General features: G+C 42.4%; 2 protein-coding genes across 3 annotated transcripts; both read right to left on the reverse strand.

Moving 5' to 3' along the window:
* Nucleotides 1-34: 34 nt before the first annotated feature.
* On the reverse strand, nucleotides 35-12,497 carry p2ry10 (P2Y receptor family member 10). 2 transcript variants are annotated; one of them, XM_032555572.1, is made up of 4 exons: nucleotides 9,416-12,497; nucleotides 5,998-6,263; nucleotides 5,572-5,752; nucleotides 35-2,884 (listed from the first exon to the last, which is right to left on the reverse strand). In XM_032555572.1, the coding sequence occupies exons 2-4, from the start codon at nucleotides 6,183-6,185 to the stop codon at nucleotides 2,015-2,017; spliced, it is 1,239 nt and encodes a 412-aa protein (XP_032411463.1). In that variant the 5' UTR covers nucleotides 6,186-6,263; nucleotides 9,416-12,497; the 3' UTR covers nucleotides 35-2,014. The 2 variants fall into 2 exon arrangements, with proteins under 2 accessions (XP_032411463.1, XP_032411464.1); XM_032555573.1 differs by lacking the exon at nucleotides 9,416-12,497 and adding an exon at nucleotides 6,360-9,203.
* A 35-nt stretch (nucleotides 12,498-12,532) lies between these two features.
* On the reverse strand, nucleotides 12,533-22,158 carry lpar4 (lysophosphatidic acid receptor 4). Its single transcript, XM_032555574.1, has 3 exons — nucleotides 20,429-22,158; nucleotides 14,855-15,619; nucleotides 12,533-13,246 (listed from the first exon to the last, which is right to left on the reverse strand). The coding sequence occupies exons 2-3, from the start codon at nucleotides 15,428-15,430 to the stop codon at nucleotides 12,764-12,766; spliced, it is 1,059 nt and encodes a 352-aa protein (XP_032411465.1). The 5' UTR covers nucleotides 15,431-15,619; nucleotides 20,429-22,158; the 3' UTR covers nucleotides 12,533-12,763.
* Between the last annotated feature and the right edge of the window lie 1,324 nt (nucleotides 22,159-23,482).

Raw genomic sequence — 23,482 nt, forward strand, 5'->3', positions numbered from 1 at the left:
ACAAACTCACCAGAGACAAATATTAACGGACACATAAGACAAAAGCATCGCTTGTATTTACAGTAAATTGCAATACACTGACATGTGGTTTCTGTCAGATAGCTTATCTGAAATTTCTACATTCAGCGCAGGGGACTAACAGGCCTGGAGACAAACATTTGAGAACTATTATGAGGAAACATGAGGTGGTTGTTTCTTATTCCTCCTTTCTTCCAGGTCGCAGCTTTTCAGAGCTGGGAACATTTGATCAAATCCTAACCTCACATGTCGGCGTACGCCAAACTGTCCGTGGGCAAGATTTAAAGTCTGCTTTGCTCCCAGCCGGTTGCCCTTTTTTTTTTTTGGCATAAAAGCATGTCATTTCAGTTCAGCTTAAATAGTACCTGAATGAAGACAGCAGAGCCTTGCCAAAGAATTTGTGCCTCAGGATGTTTTTCATACAGTCACAGACGTCGGCGTATTTATTTGTTTTAGTTGTGCGTTGATGGAAAGTGGAAGGAAAAGTATATTTTTTTAAGCGAATGCGTGAAGATTGTATGCTGTCAGAGTTCTTTCTGCGATGCCCCAAAATAAAAACCAGTGGAACCAGTCAGATGTTATTCAGATTATGAACAGCTTCATGAAGATTAAGGATGTAGGGACGGCTTTTTGGTCGATATCCGATATGCCGATGTACTGAAACTCACTTGGCCGATAACCGATACCAATACCAATATGTTTTTTCTATACCTACTTACTGAAATTCTATGGCTTTCTCTACTGTGTAATGAAAATTGCCATTATCTTTGCCAATTTAGCCTGCTATTGAATGCAAATTCTAAAGGGAGGCTGAATATCATGTAGCACTTCCAACTAGCATTATTTTTATGTCAAATTTATTCATGACATTATCTCTCAGACAATGACAACGCTCAAACAGTGCAAGTTTGTAAATCTTCACAAAACTAAACTCAATCTGTTCACAAGCAACAAGTGAAAAGCACATCAGTCGTGCATTAATACTTAACAGTTTATGAAGTTGTGCTGCAGGCATCGTTGTCCCTGGTTTGTCATATAAAAACATCGGTGAGTTATTCTGATGGAATGGCCGATGTTAAATTTTACAGTTAACATCGTCCAATACCGATACCATGCCAATAATATCGTGCATCCCTAAACACAAGCACATAATTCAAGTAGATACTTGTGGATACGTTTGAAGATCCAGAAGATCTCAGAGAGTTCAAACCGTTTTCTAAAAATCAGGGTGGAGTATTGCAAAACCACAAGGGAGGCAAGATGTGGGCGTCCTAAACGGACAAAAAAGAGCGTTAATCAAGAGACGCAGCCAATGGGCTCATGGTAACTCTAGAGGAGCTTCACAGATCCACAGCTCAGGTAGGATAATGTGTTGACTGAATAGGTTCTTAAATATCCGACTTTCATGGAAGAGTGGCATAAGCTATAGGAAGTTTCTTTTACTTTTTGCCACAAGCCATGAAGGACGATGGCTGTGACAGTGGGGAAATATGGACAGGCAGGACAGCAGGACTTGTTGAGCAGGTTTGTGGACGGGACACAGTAAAGATGTGGTCCGGTCAGAACCCCCCCCCAAAATGTAACTTTCTGGCTTACAAGCAAGCATAATTTGTGTTGGAAAGCTAAAGCTGGACATTGGCCTGAACAAATCATTCCCTTGGTGAAACATGGGAGAGGCAGCACCATGCTGTGGGAAGACATTCACTCATCAGAAACTGGAAAGCCAATTGGAACGGATGGAAAGATGGACGCCACCACCTTGTTAAAGGGGCAGTATTATGTTTTCCAGGCACATAGGGACTTTTTACAGCACAATCAAGTAACCATGTCACATTCAGTTGTTATGAAATTTGTACATATATCACACGTGACTTAAAAAGAATTGACTTTGCAATTGAACACTTTGAGATTGGGCCTCTGTCTCACAAATGTGAAAGAGTTCAAGAGGCGGTATGAATACTTTTGCAAGGCCCAGTGGGATCTTCTCTCTGCGATGCTAATCCTTCTCGGAACAGATGCTCTCCATCCTCAGCAGCTTGGCTTGCGTCGGACAGTCTCTCGGGGAGCTCGGCGAGGACAGGATCGAGTTGGTGAAGGACGAGGTGCGCCTGAGGTGCATTCTGAATTCGGCGTTCAGGAAGTAATACAGGAGAGGGTTCAGGCAGCAGCTCATGCTCGCCAAGCAGAGGGAAATGGGGTGAAACTGTTTGACGGCCAGCACGGTGGCGCACTGTACGACAAACCTCTGCGAGACCATCAGGTAGAGCACAAAGTTGATGTGGTACGGGGCGAAGCAGAGCAGGAAAAGAGCCGAGCAGCTCAGGACCATCCGCAGGGCCCGCCGCTTCTCGCTGCTGTTGGCGGGCTTTTCGTGGCTTTTGTCTGCGTGGCCGTTGGAAGTGAAGGACTGGAGTCTGCTGCGCATCGAGGGGCAGGGAGCGGCGGAGTCCTGCCGGTCCTGGGGCTGGCTGTGGTTGAGGGACCAGGCTATGCGGATGGAGCAGTAGCTGATGCAGACGAGAGGGAGCAGGAATCCAAACAGCTCGCACATGCTGATCAGGCTGACAGCCAGCGGGACGGAGATCTTCCGCGTGGGCAGGTCTTTGAAGCAGCTGCCGTTGCTGGATGCGGCGCTGGCGTTTGGACTGCACGCCATGCTCAACGGCTTGGCGGGGGTGGAGGAGTGATGGGGGAGGTTCTCGATGGCGTTGCCGCTCCCGCTGCTCCGCATCAGAATGAAAGGCAAGCAACCGACAGCGACAAACACCCACACCGCCACGCTGATGAGCAGGTCGTAGCGACGCCTCCAGTGGCGGGCGGTGAACGGCTTGAGGAGGAACCTGTATCTCTGCACGCTGATGCACACCTGAAACAGAAAGGGCATGAGTCACACGGATACTTTTAGAAACCCCGACAAAAAAATCATCTCATGACTTTCTGCTCTTCTCAAACTGGCATCATAACTCTTGAGCTTTTTTCTTAATTTAGTCACGTTGCAACCACAAACCTGGGAGTTTTTTAGTGGGATGCCATGTGGTAGACCAACACAAAGCGGCGAATGATTGTGAAGTACAAGAACAGGTAGAAGTGGGTTTCAGAGTATTTTTCAGAAATAAACAACAAAAAGAGAAGAGTGGATAGTTTTTCAGTCCATCACAACCACGTGCTTTCAGAAGTAACCTAATTATTGAGTAAAATCCACTCATGTATGGATTCATTTCAGCGTAAATTCAACTGTTCCTTTAAAAAAACGAGCAAACGGCATCTGAAGATTAGTGAACAGTTCACGGGGAAAGTTGTGGGGAAGTTTAAAGCAGAATTTAGTTGTAAAACTAAATACCAGGCTTTACAGCGAAGGGCAGCATCATCTGTGAGCAGATTTAGGTAGAGTAACCAAAAACTATACTCACGTAAGAGTAGAACTACTTCAACGTATCTTTACTCAAGTAAAAGCGAAAAGTAGCCGTGCAAGAAAATAAAACCGCATTTGGTAAAAGGGCTGCTCAGGTAAGATAGGATCTGATTTTGAAATGATGCAATCAGATAAACATTGTGTACAAGTGTAATGTAATGTAAATGTAAAGCAATTCTGGCATTTAAAATACAAAAATTAAAAATGTGCAAATAAATACAAAATAATAAGAAGAATCTTTCAAATCATATTTTCACAATATTAAACTTGACAAGAAATCAATATTTACAGTAGGTAATGTTGGAATAATTCAATGTGCTCCCAGTGAGAATGTGTGACTGCAGATAGAAATGAACATTTCTAACAAAACAAAGCGCTGGTGTAAAAACACAATGTCTCACTTTACAGCAAACTCCAAGTGTGTGTCTGTGTCTCATACGTTTTTGACTGAAATATGTTTGTACTTCATTCATTAAAGTTACTCCTGTTGGATAGAATACCCAAAGATATTACTCAACTAAGACTAGAAAGGATGTTGACATTATTCAAGTAAAAGTAAGGAATGCGGTTCTGTAAAAGTATCCCTAGAAAGTAATTTCTGTTCCCCTAAAAGTTACTCAAGAAGCCATGGAGAGCAGGTTAGATGACAAACAGCAAGACGAATGAACCTAAATACAAGGACATTCTGGAAGAAAGATTTTTAGATCCTGCAAGCCCAAGTGGAGCAGACGTTGACCTTTGACACTAAACATACGACCAGAGCAACAACTCATTTGCTTAGACCCGTGTGTTACAGGCCTGGTCCTCTGTCCTTCATGTTTTATGATTCAAATGACGGCATTTCCTCCTCAGCATGCCATCAGGTGATGCAGAACTCTGATAATCACCCATTTATTAAAGTCAGGTGTGGAAAAAAAAACAAAAAAAACATGCAGCATTGAGAAACACTGGTTTAGAGCAAAGCATAGAATGGCCTAGTCAAAGCACAGCTCTAAATCTGAGTGAGAGCCTGTAGCAAACATTTTCAAAGACGGTAAGGTCATTTTATTTAAATAGCACAATTGTCAGCAACAAGACAGCTTTTCAAAGTGCTTCACATGAATTAGTAGGAAATACAGCAAAACGACAAACCAAAAAAAAAAGAGCAAAAGAAGAAAAAAAGAAAAGTATAACCCCACGTTTAAGGAAAGTAGTCCGTGATTTCTAAACTGGCAGGGGTTTCTCTGGATTCTTGTTCTGATAATGTTGATCTAAGGTATTGAGTAGTTTCTCTGGATTCTAAGTTTGTTCTAATTCCTGAATATACAAACTAGACGCTCCTGTTGTAAGTATAAGTACTCCATAATTTATAAGCTAGAAGAAAAACTCCGTGCAATCTGGCGGCGCTTCAGTTATTTTGTCAGAAGGAATGGACAGAGACAAAGTTCTGCTAACTGTCGACACATCAACCCGGGTTTTAGATCCGTCCTTTTTGTGCAGCACAGCTCTATTCAACCCTGTGTTAGTCTGTGTTAGCATGAAAACCCCCCAAATATATTGAAGTTTATGGCAGGGCAATAAATCAGTAACAATATATATCACCACAGACACATAATCAATATCACTGAACTTCGACCCAGAAATGCACGGCATTCTGGGGGACGTAGGCAGAGGAAAGACAGCTCAAGCCCAGCTGCTAAACGTTGGTGGGACCAACTAGCTCACTCACTTTGGTTACCTAGCAACAACCTGTTGCGTAGGTCGAACAGGAGCAGTTTCAGGTTTCAACACTGTGCCTCATAACTGCTTAAAAATAGAAAAATTAAAAAACAACGACGTGGATTGAAAACTGTGGATGAAGCAGATAAAGTTCGCATCACTAGTCCGGCAGCATTTGAGATATTTAAAACAATATCAATATGAAGCACTGATATATTTTCAGCCATGTCGTCCAGCCATAGTTTATGGCTAGAACTTGACAAAAATCCAAACAATTTCAAGAGGCTTGATTACTTCTGCAAAAGTTTAGTGTTTGACTTTATGTTGGCATAAAACGCTAAATCAGTTGGACTTCTCATAATTTCATCAAACGTCTCTGCTACATTTTAATGTAGTTTAATTTCGAATAATAATAAAAAACAAAGAAAAACCGGCACTCTTACCAGGAAAAAGATTGCGGCGTACATGTTCAGGTATTTGAGATAAAAGCAGAGCAAGCAGATGCCTTTTCCGAAGGGCCAGGAGTGTGTGAAGTAGTAATAGATCCGTAGGGGCAGAGAGAGGACGTGGACCAGGTCTGCCAAGGCCAGGTTTATCATGAATATCACCGCTTTGGTCTTCTTACTGTGGAACGACACAGAGGAGCCGGTTAGCGACTGCAGGACCGTACGCCGTTGCATAAGAGTTTTGAAACATAAGCTGTTTCCTTTGGCTTTAACGGCAGCAGATGCAATCGAATTGAAGGGATCTTGAGTAACGTTGTGTCTTTTGAAGGTCTGGCAAAAAGAAACTGCTTTAGCCGATTAGGGTCAGGGTTAAAATCTAAATGAATCGTGAAGGACGTCTGCACTTTTATCCGCCTGACCTACCTGAAGTGTTTGCAGAGGACCCAGAGAGCGGTGGTGTTGAGGAAGAGGCCAGGGACGAAGAGCAGCAGGTAGAAGTAGGTGTACATCTTGTCCATCGTCTGCTCCCAGCAGGACAAGTCATGGTTGCAGGACGGGTGGGAGAGGTTGCTTGAGAACCCCTCTGTGGGTCCAGTTTCATTCACAGTCATTATGTTGTTGTTCTCTTATTAAATAAAAACACCACAGAGGGCGGGTTTGTCACTTCATGTTCTTAGTCAGCATCGCCACTGAAAGAGAGAAGGAAGAGAAGTACTGTAAAGTACTGAAAATAAACACCGTGAAAGTTGGTCTGATCCTGTTTACAAATTCACAAAAGGTGAAACCTTTTCATATGAACTCATTCTGAGCAGAGTTGGGGACGTTTTGCCAGTTTCAAACATTTGCCAAACCGAACGCGGCCGTCCACATCCTCACGTGAACTTTCGGTTTCGTATCGAGCAGGCGTTTTTCTTCCTCCGCGCCGCCGCTCCTCTCCGGTGGCCCGCTACCGGGAACGTTCTAGCAGCAGAGCATCTGCTTCAGAACCCGTTCATTTGCATCTGCCAACGTTCTCTTAGCGTTTGCTCCCACATCTTCTACAGCCTGCTGTCTATAGAAATCTCCTCAAAGCAACCAGTTTATTGAGTTGTATGAAACCTTTATCCTTTAGTGCAGTTACACAGTCCCTCACAGAAAAAAAAGCTTTATTTAGGTAACCAATATCTGTGTATGAGGATAAAAATAATATACAATTCTTGTTAACTCTACTGTCATATTAAGACAATAGTTTTTTTTCCTGCACCATTTTACAGGATGAAACACAAACAGAGAGGTAGAGGGAGACATTTTCTCTTTGCTCAACCCGTCTAGAGTTTCTGTTCTCTCCTCTCCAGCTCACCGCGTTTTTAGTTTTCCTCTTCATAGCACTCGGCTCTGAGGACCGAGGAGGTGAGAAGGTGGATTTTGTGCCTGGGGATTTGGTTGTGCGTGATTATCGCTCTCAGTTTACAGGTAAAGCACGCCACACTCTTAAAATGTCCTGGTATTTGAAAGGGATGCCAGCCTCGCACCGACTCCACAAAAACTACTGGGGGCATTACTGATATTGAGCTGTGTTTTTGTAGCTGACAGTTTTAACTGTATGAGTTTTGTTTCGCTTGCATACAGGTCGGAGAAAATGTTGCAGTGACAACATCATGGACAAAGACAATAACAAACTCCTTCCAAAGTGTGAAGTGGTTTGAAATTAAACGGAGGGCCGGCCATCCAGCCAAATTTGCAGTACCGTAATTCCTCTACACTCTGCGTTATCTGAAAAATTCCAAGAGATTCCGATAGGATTGACGTTGCGCTTTCCAGCCAATTTGGGGTTATTACGGTAATTTAACCCCTACTGTAGCAGGGAGGGAAATTAATCTGAGGGCCGCTCTTTTAATAGAGGGTAAATTGTAAAATATAACTTGGTAGAGATGGAAGTTATGAAGTTAAGACCCAGTTGTTATGGATTAATGGGCAAAACTGAGTAAATACTCAGGACATTTAAAGCGCTGGGTACAATTAAAATTATAAAAAATATCCAGGCGGAGTTTTGGAACTTAGAACATAAAGGGTTAAAGAAACAAACTAATAGAGAAGGGTGTTTTTAGAAAAACAAAAAAACTAAAGGTTAAAAACAAAAAAACTGAAGGTTAAAAACAACTGTATTTAAGTTGTGGAATAATTGTTGTGAGGAGTTAAAACTCTGTTTTTCACTCATTAAATAAAAAAATGGATAAAAATAATTTGCTAAACGAATACAATAAGGTTTGATTATGTTTTATTTTGCGGGTTTGCCTGCAGACTCGCCTGGAATTAATTCAGGATAGATAAATACACAGAAAAGATTCTGCCGTTTTGATTTTGATGACGCTGTGTGAAGGTATAATAGGTTTGTGCTTCTACCTACTCTTTGTGATTTTACCATTGACATAAATTGAAATATTGTTTATATATTTCTGTATTGGTTTGGTCTTTGTTGCTGCTGTTTTGTTGTCAGGATTGTGTGTTTTTTTTAATTTGACTTTCTTGGTGCATGGAAACGTTAAAAATGGCCGACAGTAAATGAATATCCTCATTGACTGATAAATTTCCATTTTCCTCCAATCTGTTTATCATCTTTGCTCCCATCTCTCTCTGGCTCTGTTATCCATCAAGTCTATTTCAGTAAGACTCCTTCCAGCATCCAATTATTGCTTTTAAGATTGTCATCATTTTAATGTATTAATATTGAACAATTGTATTGGGATGTTGACTTAATGTGTGATGCAATCCAGCGCCTGGAGTGTGTGTTGCAGAAAATGGCTCCAGGTAAAGTCCCAGCCAGCAGTTTTCTAGTTTTGTTGTTGTTTTCATCAAACCTTCGGGTTCTCAAGGTTCACACAACCTTCCAACGCTTTTGATTTTATTTTTTAAAGTTTCTTTGTTCCTCTGGATGTTGCTTCTCTGAACCTGATCACACTATCAACGCCTCATTTTCTCCTGCCATGGCTCTGGAGATACGGATTCCAGCCAAGGTGCGGCCCTGCCCTGAAATTTACGGCCTAACCGTTTACAGGAGGGGTTTTCCTGATAAACCGAAGAGTTAGATAAAAAAAAAAAAAAACAACCGGTCGTCGTGCAACTGGAAGCATTCCTCTCAGTCCTGTCGGAGAGACCTGCGTGAGATTTCACCACAGGGTGACATAGTCAGAGTATTAGGTAAGCACTTTCTACAAATTTGAATTCCCTTTTTAGAAAGCAGCTCATAAAGATCGCATAAAGTGTGGAACAAAAGAGCCATGTGAACTCAAAGCCTAGCAACTGTCAGGATCGTTCATTGTTTTGCGTGCTCAACAAAGTGTTGACATTGAAGGTAGCAGATTCAATTTTGATAAAGACTGCAACAGGAAATCTAGTGCTAGGAGCTTGTTTTTTTTATCAGAGAAGCATCAGCCTTCCTTCTGTCATCAAGACTGGTCCACACCCTTCCTACACTGGTCCCACAAGAGGAAGACAAATACAGTGACATTTTTTTTTTCTCTTTGCTGGAAACCTGGACTTGTCTTGACCCCTGACTGCGTTGGTCTTCGGTTGCTCTGTTTATCCGACACCTACCCGTTTTTCTTTCACTCCGCAAACGTCTCCGAACTGAGATGCAGAGATAGTCTCCTCATCTTATAACTTCTTAGATCAGAATTATAAAAAAAAACAAAGACAGCAGGACACAGAGGTCAAGACATCATTCACACCTTGCGTGAATGAGAATAACAAAGATTTCAAAACACACTCTACTCATCAAAAAATACAAAGCGTGGCAAACCGCAAGGGCAAGCAGCCCAACTTCCTCTCAGACGCTACATTCAAAAAGAAGGTCGGTCATTACCTTGTGTTGCCTCGTCTTCTCCTGAACTCATCATCGGACGCTGAAGGAAGAGTCCAGAACCAGAAGCATGTGCTGGCATCTGCATGCTCCGAATGCTTCATCAACACACACTCCTCCTCCGGCTGCACAGTAGCAAACACACACACACACACACACACACACACACCCACACACCCCTCCTCTCCTTCCTCTTTCTTGTGCACTTTTTTTGCACGAGACAAAGAGACTTGTCCGTTGGCTTCTGAAGTCAACAAATCCCGCGTACTGATGTGGTTTGCCTGCGTAGCTGCACGAAGAGATGGCACCTTGCTGCGAGCAGGCTGACTCTTGGTTTCGGAGGCGAGAGATCATGAGGGGAAGAAGGGGAAGCTCTGCCCTTCTAGGTCTGGCGGGGTGCTTTTCTGCCGTTTGATACGTCACCGACTGCCTAGCAACCGAGTAAATAGCAAAGGCTGACACAGAATCGATTGCACGTGCGGTTAAGAATGAGCAAAGGCAGGCTGCTCGCTGCCCAAGCTGAACGTTTTTATTTTCTTCCCTCTGTAATCATCGAGCTCTCTTCAACAGGTGTCAAAGCGGCCTCACTCCCTGTGTCGTGTGCGTACAGCAGTGTAAATGTTTACTCTGGACCATTGAGTCGTTACAGAAATGCTAATCAGCTTCCCCTGCTACGATGCCACTTCCCCTTTTTTTTTTTTTGGAAACAGTTTAGCAAAACAACAAAAAAAAAGAAAACAAATCACACTGCCTAAGCATTCTGCTATTTTTCCAAGGTGACACAGAGGGAAACAAAGAGGGAAGCTGAAAGGCTGTGGCAGGAACATGTGGGGCTTTTTTAAAAACCCGGGATACTTATAGTTGATGTCATCACGTCCAACCATAAAAACGTAGAAAGACAAACATCCAATAATGACACACCAGGCGTGAGGCTCTTAAAGGTAAGATTCAGTGTGGCCCCTGCGTTCTGCCTTTTAGCCACTAGATGTCACACTAGCCCAATGCGAAGTAGCCGCTCCTTTTCTTTCACATTCAAGCCTGCTGCTTTAGGAGGCCCAGCAGCTGATTACTTCCACCATCAGCCTCATAGGAGATTTTCTTGCATGCTTCAAAGCTCCTACTCCTCTTATTTCCTGCCCTTCTGTCTGCCGCCCCTCTCAATGCCGCCCCTGACCCCGGACTCCACAAAGCGCTCGCTGTTACGAGCCTCTGCGGTTGAAAATAAAATGGTCACATCGCATGCACACGCCCGGAGGTTGCTGTCAGCGTTAACGGGCCGTTTTCAACTCACTTGGTCGACATACCGTTGCAGGAGATATTCGTGTCTGAAGGATTAGCAGTGGAGGGTGCGAATTTCTGTCTCTGGATCGCTGAAAAGACTAAACGGGCAGATCACGGCTACGGATGTCCGTTAGTGCAACTGCTAGATGCTTGAAAAGCTGCACAAACAAACAATAAGCACAGGAGGCTTAATGGAGACATGGCGATTTAAAAACAACTCGAGTGTTTTTTTTATAAAAAGGTTTTGCGGTAAGCTTCATTGACCAGAGCTTTCTTCCACATGGTTCCTCGATCTATATGGCTTATTGCAAACTGCTAATGAGAGTGTTTATGGTTTTCCTCTCAACAAATGTTGCTTTTTGTTACCACTCTTTATTGAGCGCCTGATTAAATTGCGTCCAGGCTTGAAACATTGTTTCATATCTTGAAATGGCTTTAAATGCAGCCCTACGTTTATCCCTGATCTGATCTGTTGTGTTCGCCGATCATCCTAATCAACTTATAAAATATATAGAAATTTGAGGTCCAAAGAGGTTCGTTGGCTCAGCGAAAGCCCACAAAACAAAGCTGTTTATATTTCCGCTGTGATCAGGTTCCACGTCCCGTTGGCAATCCAGAAAAAAAGGTTGCCCACGATTCATTTGTAGTAACTGACGTCAATTCATCAATTCACATTTTCTCTCTCTGAACCTGCTGATTCAGCACTGTTTGGAGCTTCGGTTTGCGAGGTAAACAGGCCGGAGAGTTCATCCGGACTGTGGAATGTGAGCATATTTGTTGCGTGTAAGAAACGTTGAGCAGATCTGCAGGCTAATGCCAGATTAGGGCAGAGAGCCCTCATTCAGAGGCAAACAATGGACCATTGCTCAAGTCATAATAAGCGCTTGGCCTGCGACACAGCACACAGGCCAAAGTCCTCAAGCAAGTCAGGGCCACCTGGTGAGCCAGAATGGAAGAAAACTCCTCCAGGAGTGAAACCTTACAGTCCAGTTCACAGGAGGCTTGACTAACCGGTACCGAGCTGGAAAAGGAACGATAAATAAAAGCAAAAAAAAAAAAAAGAAAATCAAAAAGACACTAAGTTAAACAAAACTTCAACATGACACATTTAATTCAGCAGGTCAACATAATACTGCTTTATATAGTAACACCAGATCTGACCACACTGAACTACGACGGAGTGATAGGGCCATGCTAAGAAAAAAATGTAATAAAATGACAAAAATAAAGCCACAACATCACGAGGATAAAGTCGAAATAACACGAGAATACAGTTGTAATTTTTTGAGAATAAAGACACAAGAATAAAGTAATAAAATCATGACTTTATTCTGAAAATAAGGTCATGATTTGATAATAAAGTCAACATTATGTCTTTATTTTCAAAAATATGACAACTTTCTTCTCAAATATTTATTCTAGTATTATTTCAACGTTATTCTCGTACAACTTTCTTCTCCTAAAATCATGATTTTATCTTGTTAATACTATGACTTTGTTTTTGTATTCTCGTAATTGTATGACTTTAATTTTGTTTTTAGTTTCTGAGCGCGGCCCCGTCCCCCCGCCGAACCGATCAGTGTCACTACATCCATGATGTAAAGCACTGTCAGAGCTCAAACTTTCTAAAAAATAAAGATTTTGTTACAAAAGCACTAAACAGCTCGTATCAACAAAGTGAATAAGAATCTCCATCTTATGGACAGCTCAGTGTCAGCATGTGTGTTTGTGAGTCTGTTTGAGCAGCTCCTTGTCTCTGTCACGGCGTGGATCTGCCACCCCTCTGCCTGTGTGTGTGTGTGTGGGTGTGTGGGTGGGTGGGTGTGTGTGCGTGTGGGCGTGTGTGTGTGTGTGTGTGTGTGTTATAACAAACATAGATACATTCCTCTGTTCTCCAGTGCTGGATTAATCCACAAAGCCCAGGCCAAACCTCAGGACTTACCTCTGGTCTTAGCTAATCTGCTGAGCTATTTGTTTTCCACTTCCACAATTAAACAGCTGATTGTTGTTCAAGTTCAGGGTTCCTCCAGAACCCGCCCGCGACCCATTTTCACCCCTGCCAGCGGCGAGTCATAGCTGGCTGTCGGATATCGTGGCGTCTTTCCCGTTGCTGGACACGGACTGAGTGTCTCTGGGGACGGCCGTGTCCTGGGCCTCGTTGTCGCTGCGGGGGACGCTCTCGGGCCGCGAGCCGGACCCCTTGCCACCAATGGTCAGGCTCTTCTTGAAGCTCTCTGAGGTGAAGTAGTAAACCACGGGGTCCAGGCAGCAGTTGAGGCTGGCCAGACACAGGGTGATGGGGTACAGGGTCCGCGCGAACCGCTCCACGGTGCAGTTAGCCAGGGCCTGGGTCCGCACCAGGGCGTACAAGAAGAGCAGGAAGTTGTACGGGACGAAGCAAATGATGAAAATGGTGAGATGGACCACGATCATCCGCAGGACGCGCTTCTTGCTGTCACAGCCGTGGCCGGCGCTGACCGGGCGGCGCAGCGTCCGGAGAACCAGGGAGGAGCACACCAGGTTGGCCAGGAGGGGGAAGAGAAAACCCACGATCTGAGGAAGTAAAGGACATGCAGTGCTTTCCAAAATGACTTATACAGCTGGAGAATATGAAAAACACACATATCACCATATCGTCACCTTGGTGAAATAATGGCCAGAGTTTTCCAAATTGATTTTTTTCTTGTTTGCCTAAATCATCTTTAGGCGTAATTTTTGTTGTTGCCAAAATTACTTTTAGCAAAAAAGTCATTATTTTAGGAAGGTGACAGTACACAGTTTTTCTATCAGTCGATATCAATAATTATTGATTCGTTTTTTTGTTTTAAATATCTGAAATACTCCCAAACCGGTGGCGCGACCTTTCCTCTTTTATCCACAGTTTTCAAGCTACGCTGTTGTTTTTTATTTTTAATCAGTTATGAGGCGAAACCTTAAACTGCTGCTCTGCCAGTTACCTAGCAACAGGTTGTTGCTAGGTAACCAAAAAGCCAGTGAGTTAGTTGATGCCACCAACCTAGCTTAGCAGGCAGTGAGAGGTTGAACCAGCTAAAGCTTTTCCTCTGCCTACATCCCCCAGAATCCTGTGCGGTTCTGGATCAGAGTTCAGTGAAATTATTCAATATTTTATCAGACATATTATCTCTTGATTTTGGTAATGTGTCTATTGTGACATATACTGCTGCTGTTGATACACTTACATGTTTTTCACATGCTGTCATGTTAAGCCAACTAAATCAGGGGTCTTCAACCTGCGGCTCCAGAGCCACGAGTGGCTCATTAGAGCTTCCACAATGGCTCCCAAATGCTTTGACTGGAGTTTTTAAGTAGAGGTATCATCACTAACACAAGTTTCCACAACAGAATTACACTAAAATTACAACTAATATTTATTTAGACCCATTTTTCTTGTCATTATATTGAAAACTAGATGCTTTTTTATTCACGTTTCCACAAATATTAACATCCCATAGCAGAAAATGTATCCATCCTCTTTTTGCAAAAAATTTCACCCTTTAGACCTTTACCATAACACCTAAAAATAGTAATATGACTGTGGTTCTTTAAATATGACAACACATTACCTATTATAGGTACTGGATTTCTCAAAAATGATCAACAGTACTTTTTTCAAAAGGTCATGTAACATTTGCGGCTCTAAACAAACTTTATTTGGCTGGAGTGAGAGCCAAAATGGCTCCATGCATTGTAAAAGTTGAAGTAGTTTCTGATTCTGAAGTGGAATCATAATGATGCATAGTTTTGATCAAAGGATTTACAAATGAAATGTGAAAAGTGTTGCATATACTCACACACAACTCAACTTAGGCAATACTTTGCCGAACTAGATTTTAATGCAGTTACAGCCTGAAGTGTTTCGGGGAATCTCTCCATCAACTTTGTACATCTAGAGGCTGAACACAGGTTTTACATTTTTATTTGCTAAAAATCTTTAATTGAATGTGTATCACCTTCCTTCAGCTCAAAGTACTGCACCATTTTGCTTTGGTCTATCGTCTAGAATCCCAATAAAACACAAAGTTTTGGGCTGCAAACTAACAAATATGTGAAAAGATTTAAAGCAGAGCCTCCCTGCTGTGTATCTAGATGTCTTACTGAATGCCGTTCCGGCAGTGAATGTGTTCATGTGCATCAGCTTACCTCTATGAAGATGGTGATTTTGGAGAGGTAGGTCTTCCAGGTGTTCTTGGAAAATCCTTCAAAGCATGTGGTGGCTCTGTGTCTGCTGTTGATGGTGGAGAAGAAGGTCACCGATATTCCTCCGCCCACGATGGTGAGCCACACGGCGGCGCACACCAGCGCCGCGTTCCTCCTCGTGCGGATGGAGCGCGATCGAAACGGGTAGACTATCGCCAGGAAGCGGTCCACGCTGATGCAGGTGAGGAAGAGCATGCTGCCGTAGATGTTGGTGATGAAGGCCGTCCCTGACACCTTGCAGAGCCCGTCTCCGAAGGGCCAGTTGCGGTTGACGTTGTAGAAGACCTTGAACGGCAGCGTGAAGACGAAGACCAAGTCTGAAAAAGCTAGGTTGGTCATGAACATTGTGGTCTCGTTGCGTAACTTCATCCGGAAGCAGAAGACGAAGAGGGCGGCGCAGTTGGTCATCAGGCCCGAAACGAAGACCACGCTGTAAACCGCGGAGTACAAGTTGTACTTGAAGGAGTCGTCGATCCCGCAATCCTCCACTCCAGTTTCGTTAATCACAAGGCTGGCCATGGTGACGGAAGAGACAAAGTCTTCACTGTAAAAAAAAAAGAAGATACAAATAGATCTTCAGGAAAGGAACAGAAATCTGGGTGTCAGCAGGGGACCGTCCGCTGAAGCCCCCTCCAAGTCATCATGGATCCCCAGGCGGACGGAGCCGGACTCAGTCAGGATGCACGGCTGCTCGGATCGCTGGTCCTCCTGCGCAGAGAAAAGGAAACGGCACTCAGGAACTTCCAGACTATAAAAGTCGTTCCCCAGAAAGCAAACCATGAATGTGCACAGCGATAAAAACAGGGAGCAAAGTAAATATTAGAAATGTGAATAAAAAAAACAAGACATCGATCATACATGAGCTCTTTAACACTTACTTAACTTCTGTTTACCTTATGTTTTAAATGTTTAATTCAATAAATCCATGCAGATTTTTAGCATCCATAATTCAACAACAGTCTGTTTTTAATTTCTGGCTCTCACCATGCAAACAGTCCTGATTCAAATTAGCTCCCAGTTAAAAAACACACAAAATGCTGCCAAGTATTTTTAGCCTAATTTCTAGTGCAAATATCCTAGTACACTTGAAATTAAAACCAAACTACCTTTTCAGCAAGATACAGGAGATTGTTTTAAGTTAATAATTCTTTAATATTGATATAAAAAAAAGTATTAGTTCCACTGGCAGATTATTTCACTTGTGGGAAAAATGTCTTTGTATAAGTGAAAAAATACGCTGGTGGAAATAGTACTTTTAAATCAATATTAAGGAATTATTGACTTAGAAAAGGCTCATATATGTTGCTGAAAAGTTATTTGTTAGTTAGTTTTGCCTTGTTTCAAGTGTATTAAGATATTTGCACTAGATCCAAACGACTTGGTAGCATTTTATGTGTTTGTGGTGCATAAACATCAAGGGCTCACAGACGGCAGCATGAAAACCAGGATGGAAAAGGATCTGTTGTGATTCACAGTTGAATCACAGCCTCCTGGTTTTCTGCTGAGTCTTTGTGGGTGTGGTTTGACTGTTCTGTGGGCTATATAGATTGATGTGGTCAAGAAGAAGCTTTCTTTGACATTCCTCCGCATCCACGCATTTAAAGAAAATCGGCATCCAGGTGCACAGAAGAATCTGTGAGCAGATTCCAGCTACTGAACGGGTCCGCTTGGAGGGAACTGCTGTGCAAAATCCAGTTAGTTTGTTTGTTTACTTACTGAAATATTTGAATTTATAATTCAGGGTAAGTGGTGGACTCTGTAGGACTGTTCTGAGACTGTAAAGCTCCAAACATATCTAAGGTAGCTCTCACATTTGTCCAACAAATGATGGAAAATCTGGATGTCCACTTGGCATTAACAGCTAAAGCAATGCATATCTCCCAAGTAGTAAACATTATAATATCTATTGTATGCTGCGGAGCTTATTTCTCTCCGTCTCAAACGCCTCTTAAAATAAAAGGTTTGACACACAAGGTTTGGGTTTATTAGTCACACATCATGTGGAAACAGCTGTTTAATATCTGCTGAGGCTGGGAACAGGCGGCTAAAATCAGATGACAACAACATCTGGTATTTGGTATATTTTTACTCAAACTCTGGACCATTGCAGAACTTTACCATGATTACGGACAAAAATGTAACATACATAGATTTTTTTCCCCCACAAAAGCCAACCAACTTCAAGTAGATACAAGTCTAAACTACTAGAAGATTCCCTTTTATGGCCTGAAACGATGCGATTTATCGTCATGAATCGATGAATCGTTAACTAGAGTATAGGTAAGGTGAGGTAATCTTATTTATATAGCACATTTTCAGCAACAAGGTGAATCAAACTGCTTTACATGAATTAGAAGGAAATACAACAAAACAACAAACCAAAGGAAAGAGCAACAGAAGAACAAAGGTAACAAAAACGTATAAAACTACATATTGGCTCCCCGTGTTTAAGAATAAGTAATCTCTCATTTATAAACTGGTAGGGGTTCCTCTGGATTATTGTTCTGATAAAACTCGATAGTACTTTCTGAGTTTGTTCTAGATTTGTAAGCTAACAGAAGTTTCTCTAGGTCTTGCTCCGATGTGAAAAGTTTAATGTTGAGCTAAGGTAATGAGCAGTTTCTCTAGATAAACTAACAGGAGTTTCTGTTGATTCTAAGTTTGTTCTAATTCCTGCTCTGGTTGGAGTGACGTATATAAACTAGATGCTCCTGTTCTGGGTTTCTAGACAGGTATATGTTCTCCATCATGTAAAAGCTAGAAGGAGTTCATCTGGGTAGTAACCTAATAAACTAGTAGGGGTTTCTCTGGATTCTTGTTCTGATAAAACTAAACGATGCTTCTCCATGTTTGATTCTATAAGTCTAGTAAACAGACTCAAGCAGATTCAGGGCAGTAATTAGCCTAAGCTGTACAAAATGAATATAATTTTGCATTTAAGATTAAAAAAAAGAATCTCTTTGTGTAACATGCAAGTGACATAGTTTTAGCTTCACTCATTCAAATTCAGTAGAGGAATGCTACGTCGTTGCATTTTAAGCAATAAAATGTTTATTTAAGAAAGGGAATAAATTATTTGTTTATTTACCTTTTTTATATTTCTAATATTGTATAAAAAAAAGGTTTAGGTAGTTAAATGAAAAATCGACGGAATGCGTTAAATTTTTTTATCCGATTAATCGTCAGAATAATAGACAGAATAATCAATTACTAATATAATCGTTAGTGACAGCCGGTCATTGTAACAAGTTAAACTGGACTTGTTACGTTATAAAACAGAGGTAAAGATCCAGCCGGTCCAGCCTGATCTCCTCTAATGCGCCGCTTTAGCCTGAAGACCTCGTCCTGTGCCAGCTGCACTCTGACATCTTGAGATGTCACTCCGCCCCCAAAAGCCTCCCATCGACCCTCACAATGGGCACACTGTACCAATCTGTAGCAAACACACACATTTACATATGCAAACGCCTCCACATGTGCGCACACAAGCAGGCAAACACTCCCATGTGCCAATCCTCAAACGGGTCTATGTGTGCCGGGCAGGGGGGGGGACTGAGCCGCCGGACCCCTGGCCGAGTCAACCTTGACTTTCTGCACGAAAGTCGAGGTTTAGATGGGCTCCGTTTGTCTGAAGGTGAGAAGGACCTTCAGCTCAGGAGCCAAGCTATGTGAGTAGTGGATTACAGAAAAAAACAAAAAAAGAGGTCTTGCCGAGGGATTTCGGTCCTGAGAGAGTGAATGAGTGCACATTATGCAGCAGGTTGCGGACAGCTGCACAGTTACGAGGGTTTACCCCCACGGCCGGACACAGCAGCGACAGAAACAGGCCTCTGGGACCCGCTGATACGGAGAGATCAAGTTCGGGCCCAGCTCACATCCAGCTGTTCTTTTCTCTCACAAGCAAGGGAGAGAAAAGGGGGACGGAGAGGTGGAGACTGGGGGAAAACAACTTAAAAAACACTTGTGTTTTAAACCCACATCTTGGGATCACAGAGGGTTCTGTTCAGGCTCGTGTCGCACTGAGAAATGCCTCTGAGGACTTCCTAATGGTTCATAGTGATGTTTTAATGAAGAAGAAAAGGATTCACGAACAAATACATGAAACGGTGTGTGTATCACTGGCACCTGTTTGGTTTGAAAGGGATTATAATCTTAGCCTTTCTGTGCAACTCCTCTCGATTATAATCTCCTTTCAGTGAGTCTGGGCTTTCTCCCATTGACTTAGATTTCTCCATTTTTGAGCAGCCAATCAGCGAATAGGATAAGTTGTGAACAACGATGTTGATTTTCTGTGCTGTTTTAGTATTTGTTTTAGCAAAGGCAGCGAAGGAAGTGAACAATGCTGTTCAGTTTGTGTTGTTCAGACTTCCAAATATTGACTCAACGTGAACAGCCATCTTGTTCGGATCGGCATTTCTCTCTTGGCAGTAGAGGACGGTTGTTTACTGGTAGCAATTTCTGGTTAGCTTTATAGTGTCAAACTGCCGCTTCACATATGTCCTGGGCAAATGTTAGCGATTACGAAAAATGTCAAACTTTAACAGGGTTCACGTCTCCAGGAAGCAATTGTTTCTCAATAGCCGAGAGTGCAGACCCTCTGGACGAAGTGAAGCGTAGAACAAGGGGCTAGTTTTTACCAGGCTATTATAATCTGGATATTTGGCCCTTTTTTAAAGGTAGAACTCACTATTTCATGTCTTTCTAAATATTAACTTCTACCTACAGCTCAACAACCAATCTGTTGGTTATATTAAGGTTTGGAATTTTGCTAAATTTAGTTGAAACTTAGAAGTTTACCCTAGTAACCTTTTCTACATCGAACACAGTAAAGATTCGCAAAAACTCTTGCGACATTTCATTGTTTTAGAACAACAATACAAAAATTTTCAAGGGAAACAAAATTCAGTAAGGCCTAACTTTAGTGGAAAGGCTGGGCGAGTTGGGAAAGCAGCCATTGGGTTTTTTCTTGTCCGGTAGAAAGAGAATTATGGAACAAGGAGAAAGTCATGTGCTTTGAGGATAGAAACTGTGGTCCAGTATACTCAATATGGCGGGTAGATGCTCATTTACTAAAAAAAATATAAAGCTGATTCAGTGATTTGTGATTTTCTGCAATTTGGTAAATTATGTATAATTTTTATATATATATTTTGGTGCATTAGTTAAAAACGTTGGCGTAGGGGAACATAATACCTTGACCAAAAGTAGGCCTATTTTTTCTTACTGTAAATTTGCAGATTTTTTTTTGCAGTTTCGATTTACGGTATAATTCCATGTATTTTCTATTGTAATAAAATGTTTTGGATATTATAGTCAGTAACTGTTGGTATTTCACCATTTTTTACCGTAAATTTACAGAATTGTTGTTTTTTTTACAGTGTAGTTAAGCCATATTTCATTCACCAAGGTGGACGCCAGCTTCTTTTTTGCGTTATGTTGCAGATGAATTTGAAGCACATTTTCCGAAGGAGTAGAGAAAAAATGTCACTGTCTACAAACAAAGTGGTGGACACTCACCGGCAGCTGAGCGGTCGATGACAGCTCACCTCCCGGTCACCGAGGGTTTCCAGCCTGGCGGCGGTGCAGCTGTCAAAGGTCCGGAGCCCCGGTTTTTTTGGGGGGGCCGGGGGGGAGGGGGGTTCTTTTTTTTTCTCGTCACTGGACCAAAACGCTCCAAAACAACTCGCTCGGAGTTTCCCCCGCTCCGCTCCGAGGCTGCGTGCTGGCTCCCCGGCGTGAAAAGAGCAGCTTATAAGCTTGTAACAAATCCCGCGGGTGTGAGTCCCTCCATTAATCCTGACGACTTGCTCCGTCCGTCCGGACCGCATCACAGCCCGCCGCCCCGAACTGCTGCGCGCGCAAGAGCCTGTGCGCGAGCGTACATGGACACACAGGGCCCGCTCGGCCACAGGAAGCGAGACAATAGCACCTCGAGGATGAAGGAGGAGGAGGAGGAGGAGTAGGGCAGTCGTCAACAGTGGAGGAAGAGGAAAGGACGAGGGCCTCCGATTAATCATCTGTCTGTGTTTGCACCTTCATTAGCTCTCAAAATATCTCCATTAAACTTCCAATTAAGGTTCATCTCAGAAATGTAACATGTATTAAACATATAATTGATCTTTTCTCTTGTACAATCCACTGATGAAACCAAACTTGAGCTTTTGGTGTGTGAGTCCAAAACACACCCACTGAGGCACATGGTGGTGGCAGCATCATTATGTGGGCAGTTTTTCAAGCTTAGGTTTTTGTCAACATGAATTAAATTCTGAATATGTTTCACACCCAGTCAGTTTGGGTGTGAAACCTTCAGGTGTCTTCAGGACAGCTGGGAGTGTAGAAGGTTTTTACTTTTCGATATCCAGGTATACATCCAAGTCCACAAAAGAATGGCTTCATGAAAGGAAAATTAAAGTTTTGGATAAAGCCCAGAGTTAAAATCTGACAGACAGTGTGAGGAGTCACCTGAAGAGACAGCGCTTGGTATTTTCCAATGTTATAGATTGAAATGTTGCAGGCCTATGAAATATGCAACGCCGGTTGCTCTCATTTGAAAACAAAACAGTTTGTTGCTTCTGTTGTGGTGAGGATTGGGAGACACAACGAAAAATTAAATCTAAATCTAATCTGTAGATTCATTACGCTTGAAAAAGTAGTGCAGTGTTGTATCTGAAGGCTATCAGTATGTAGGTGAAACAGTTCCAGGTTAGAACTGATCCAATTAAACATTTTCTGTGACTGTCTTTGCATCCAGCTGCTCTGTATTAAAATTACTTTCATATTCCAAACTTTTACATTGTATGCTCAGAGGAGCTGCCACAGACGTTTTTTTGTATGGAAGGCACTATCACACCTAATTTGTAAGTTAGCAAAATCACTGTAAAATTATGCATTTTTACATCTTTAATATGTCCATCGGGACAGAGGTTCGTTAGGCTATACTAGAATAATTTGCAGTAGCTTTGTAACAGCCTGAAAATATCATTAAACTTATTTAAAGAGACATGCTGTGCTTGTCTAGGTTATGACATGAAGCTGACTCTCTTTAAAACGTCCCCACAGACAAAAAGGTTAAGGACAAAGAAAACAGAATAAAGGCTTAAAATAAATTTACCGTCTGCCAGCATCGCGCAGAACCGCAACAACAACAAAAAAAAACTATTAGCTTGGGTGCTTGATGTCTCAGGATAGCAATATCTTGCTGTTTCGGTTGATCAAAGTGCTGCCACACCATTGTTACCACACAGTCATAATGTCTGAGGCCACCAAAAGAGTTATTTTTAACCAGGTGGCAGGGCGGTGTTGGACAGGTTCCCATTGTTTTCAGGATGGCATTGGGCTATGACCATGTGTGTGTGTGTGTGTGTGTCGCGTGTTTGCTTGTAATACCTTGTGGGGACCATTTTCCTAACACATACTACGTTGTGGGGACCCACTGCTCCTTGTGGGACCGAAGCCTGGTCCCCACAAAGGGAAACGCTGTTTTTGAGTCAGGGGTCAGATTTAGGACTAAGGTGTGAAATGAGTTTTGGTTAGGGTTAGGATAAGGGTAAAGTTTAGGCTGTAGAAATGAATGGGCGTCAATGAAAAGTCCCCACAAAGATAGCCACACAAACATGTGTGTGTGGGTGTGTGTGTGTGGGTGTGTGTGAGCGACGTACAGATAGAGAGGCTCTTGACAGAGGGGAAGTGGTCTTTGTGGCCGTCTGGCAGGCTGACCACTCCACAATAGCAGCAGGGAGGACAGGACATCCTGCTCACTACTGAAGTCAGACACACATTACTGTAAGGACACACACGGCCCAACACACACCAGCACATGCCCTTAAAGCCTACTTAATTACTGGTGTTGAGGAACATGTGTTCGTGAATGCGTGAGTCACACACTGTGATGAAAACAGATTTCCCTTATGGCGTTTCATAATATAATTCCTCCATAGTTTTATTTTTCGCCATGCTTGATGTGCACAACACCTAAAACTATCGTTACACTGCTTCCTCTTCTGACGGGTATGTTAGTGCACTGAAAGATAGGAGCTGTGTGGGGCCTAAATGTAAGGAATACATGTAAAGCATCACTCCCTGTTGCATCACTACATAGTGTTTTGAATAGTTAAAGTTTATTGGGATGAATGGTGTGGAACTGTGTTCCATTGCATCATGTTGGGCTATGTTTCTTTAATCAAGGTTCCTCATTCTTACAAGTTCTTATGTTGCTTTCAAGATATACATTTTTGTAAATGGGGATATGGGCATATATGGAGGCTGCTGTGCCATGGCAACCCCATGGAGGTAATTATTCTTTTTAATTTATTCTTCCCTTCTGGGTCCTTAAAGAAACAATCAAACAGAGCACTTACAGACTGCATTGTTCCCTAAATGTCAGCCTTTTAAAAAATATTTTAGGAAAGTGACCGAGTTCTTAAAAGGACAGTATCATGTGTTTTCTAGGTCATATTTTTTTAAGCACAATCAAGTAACTATGTTAACTTTAGCGATTGTAAAAGTGCTGTACGTGTAAAATATTACTTAAAAGAAATTTTACTGTGTAATTTACCACTTTGAAATTTGACC

This window comes from Xiphophorus hellerii, chromosome 23 (genome assembly GCF_003331165.1).
Source record: "Xiphophorus hellerii strain 12219 chromosome 23, Xiphophorus_hellerii-4.1, whole genome shotgun sequence".
Lineage (NCBI taxonomy): Eukaryota > Metazoa > Chordata > Actinopteri > Cyprinodontiformes > Poeciliidae > Xiphophorus > Xiphophorus hellerii.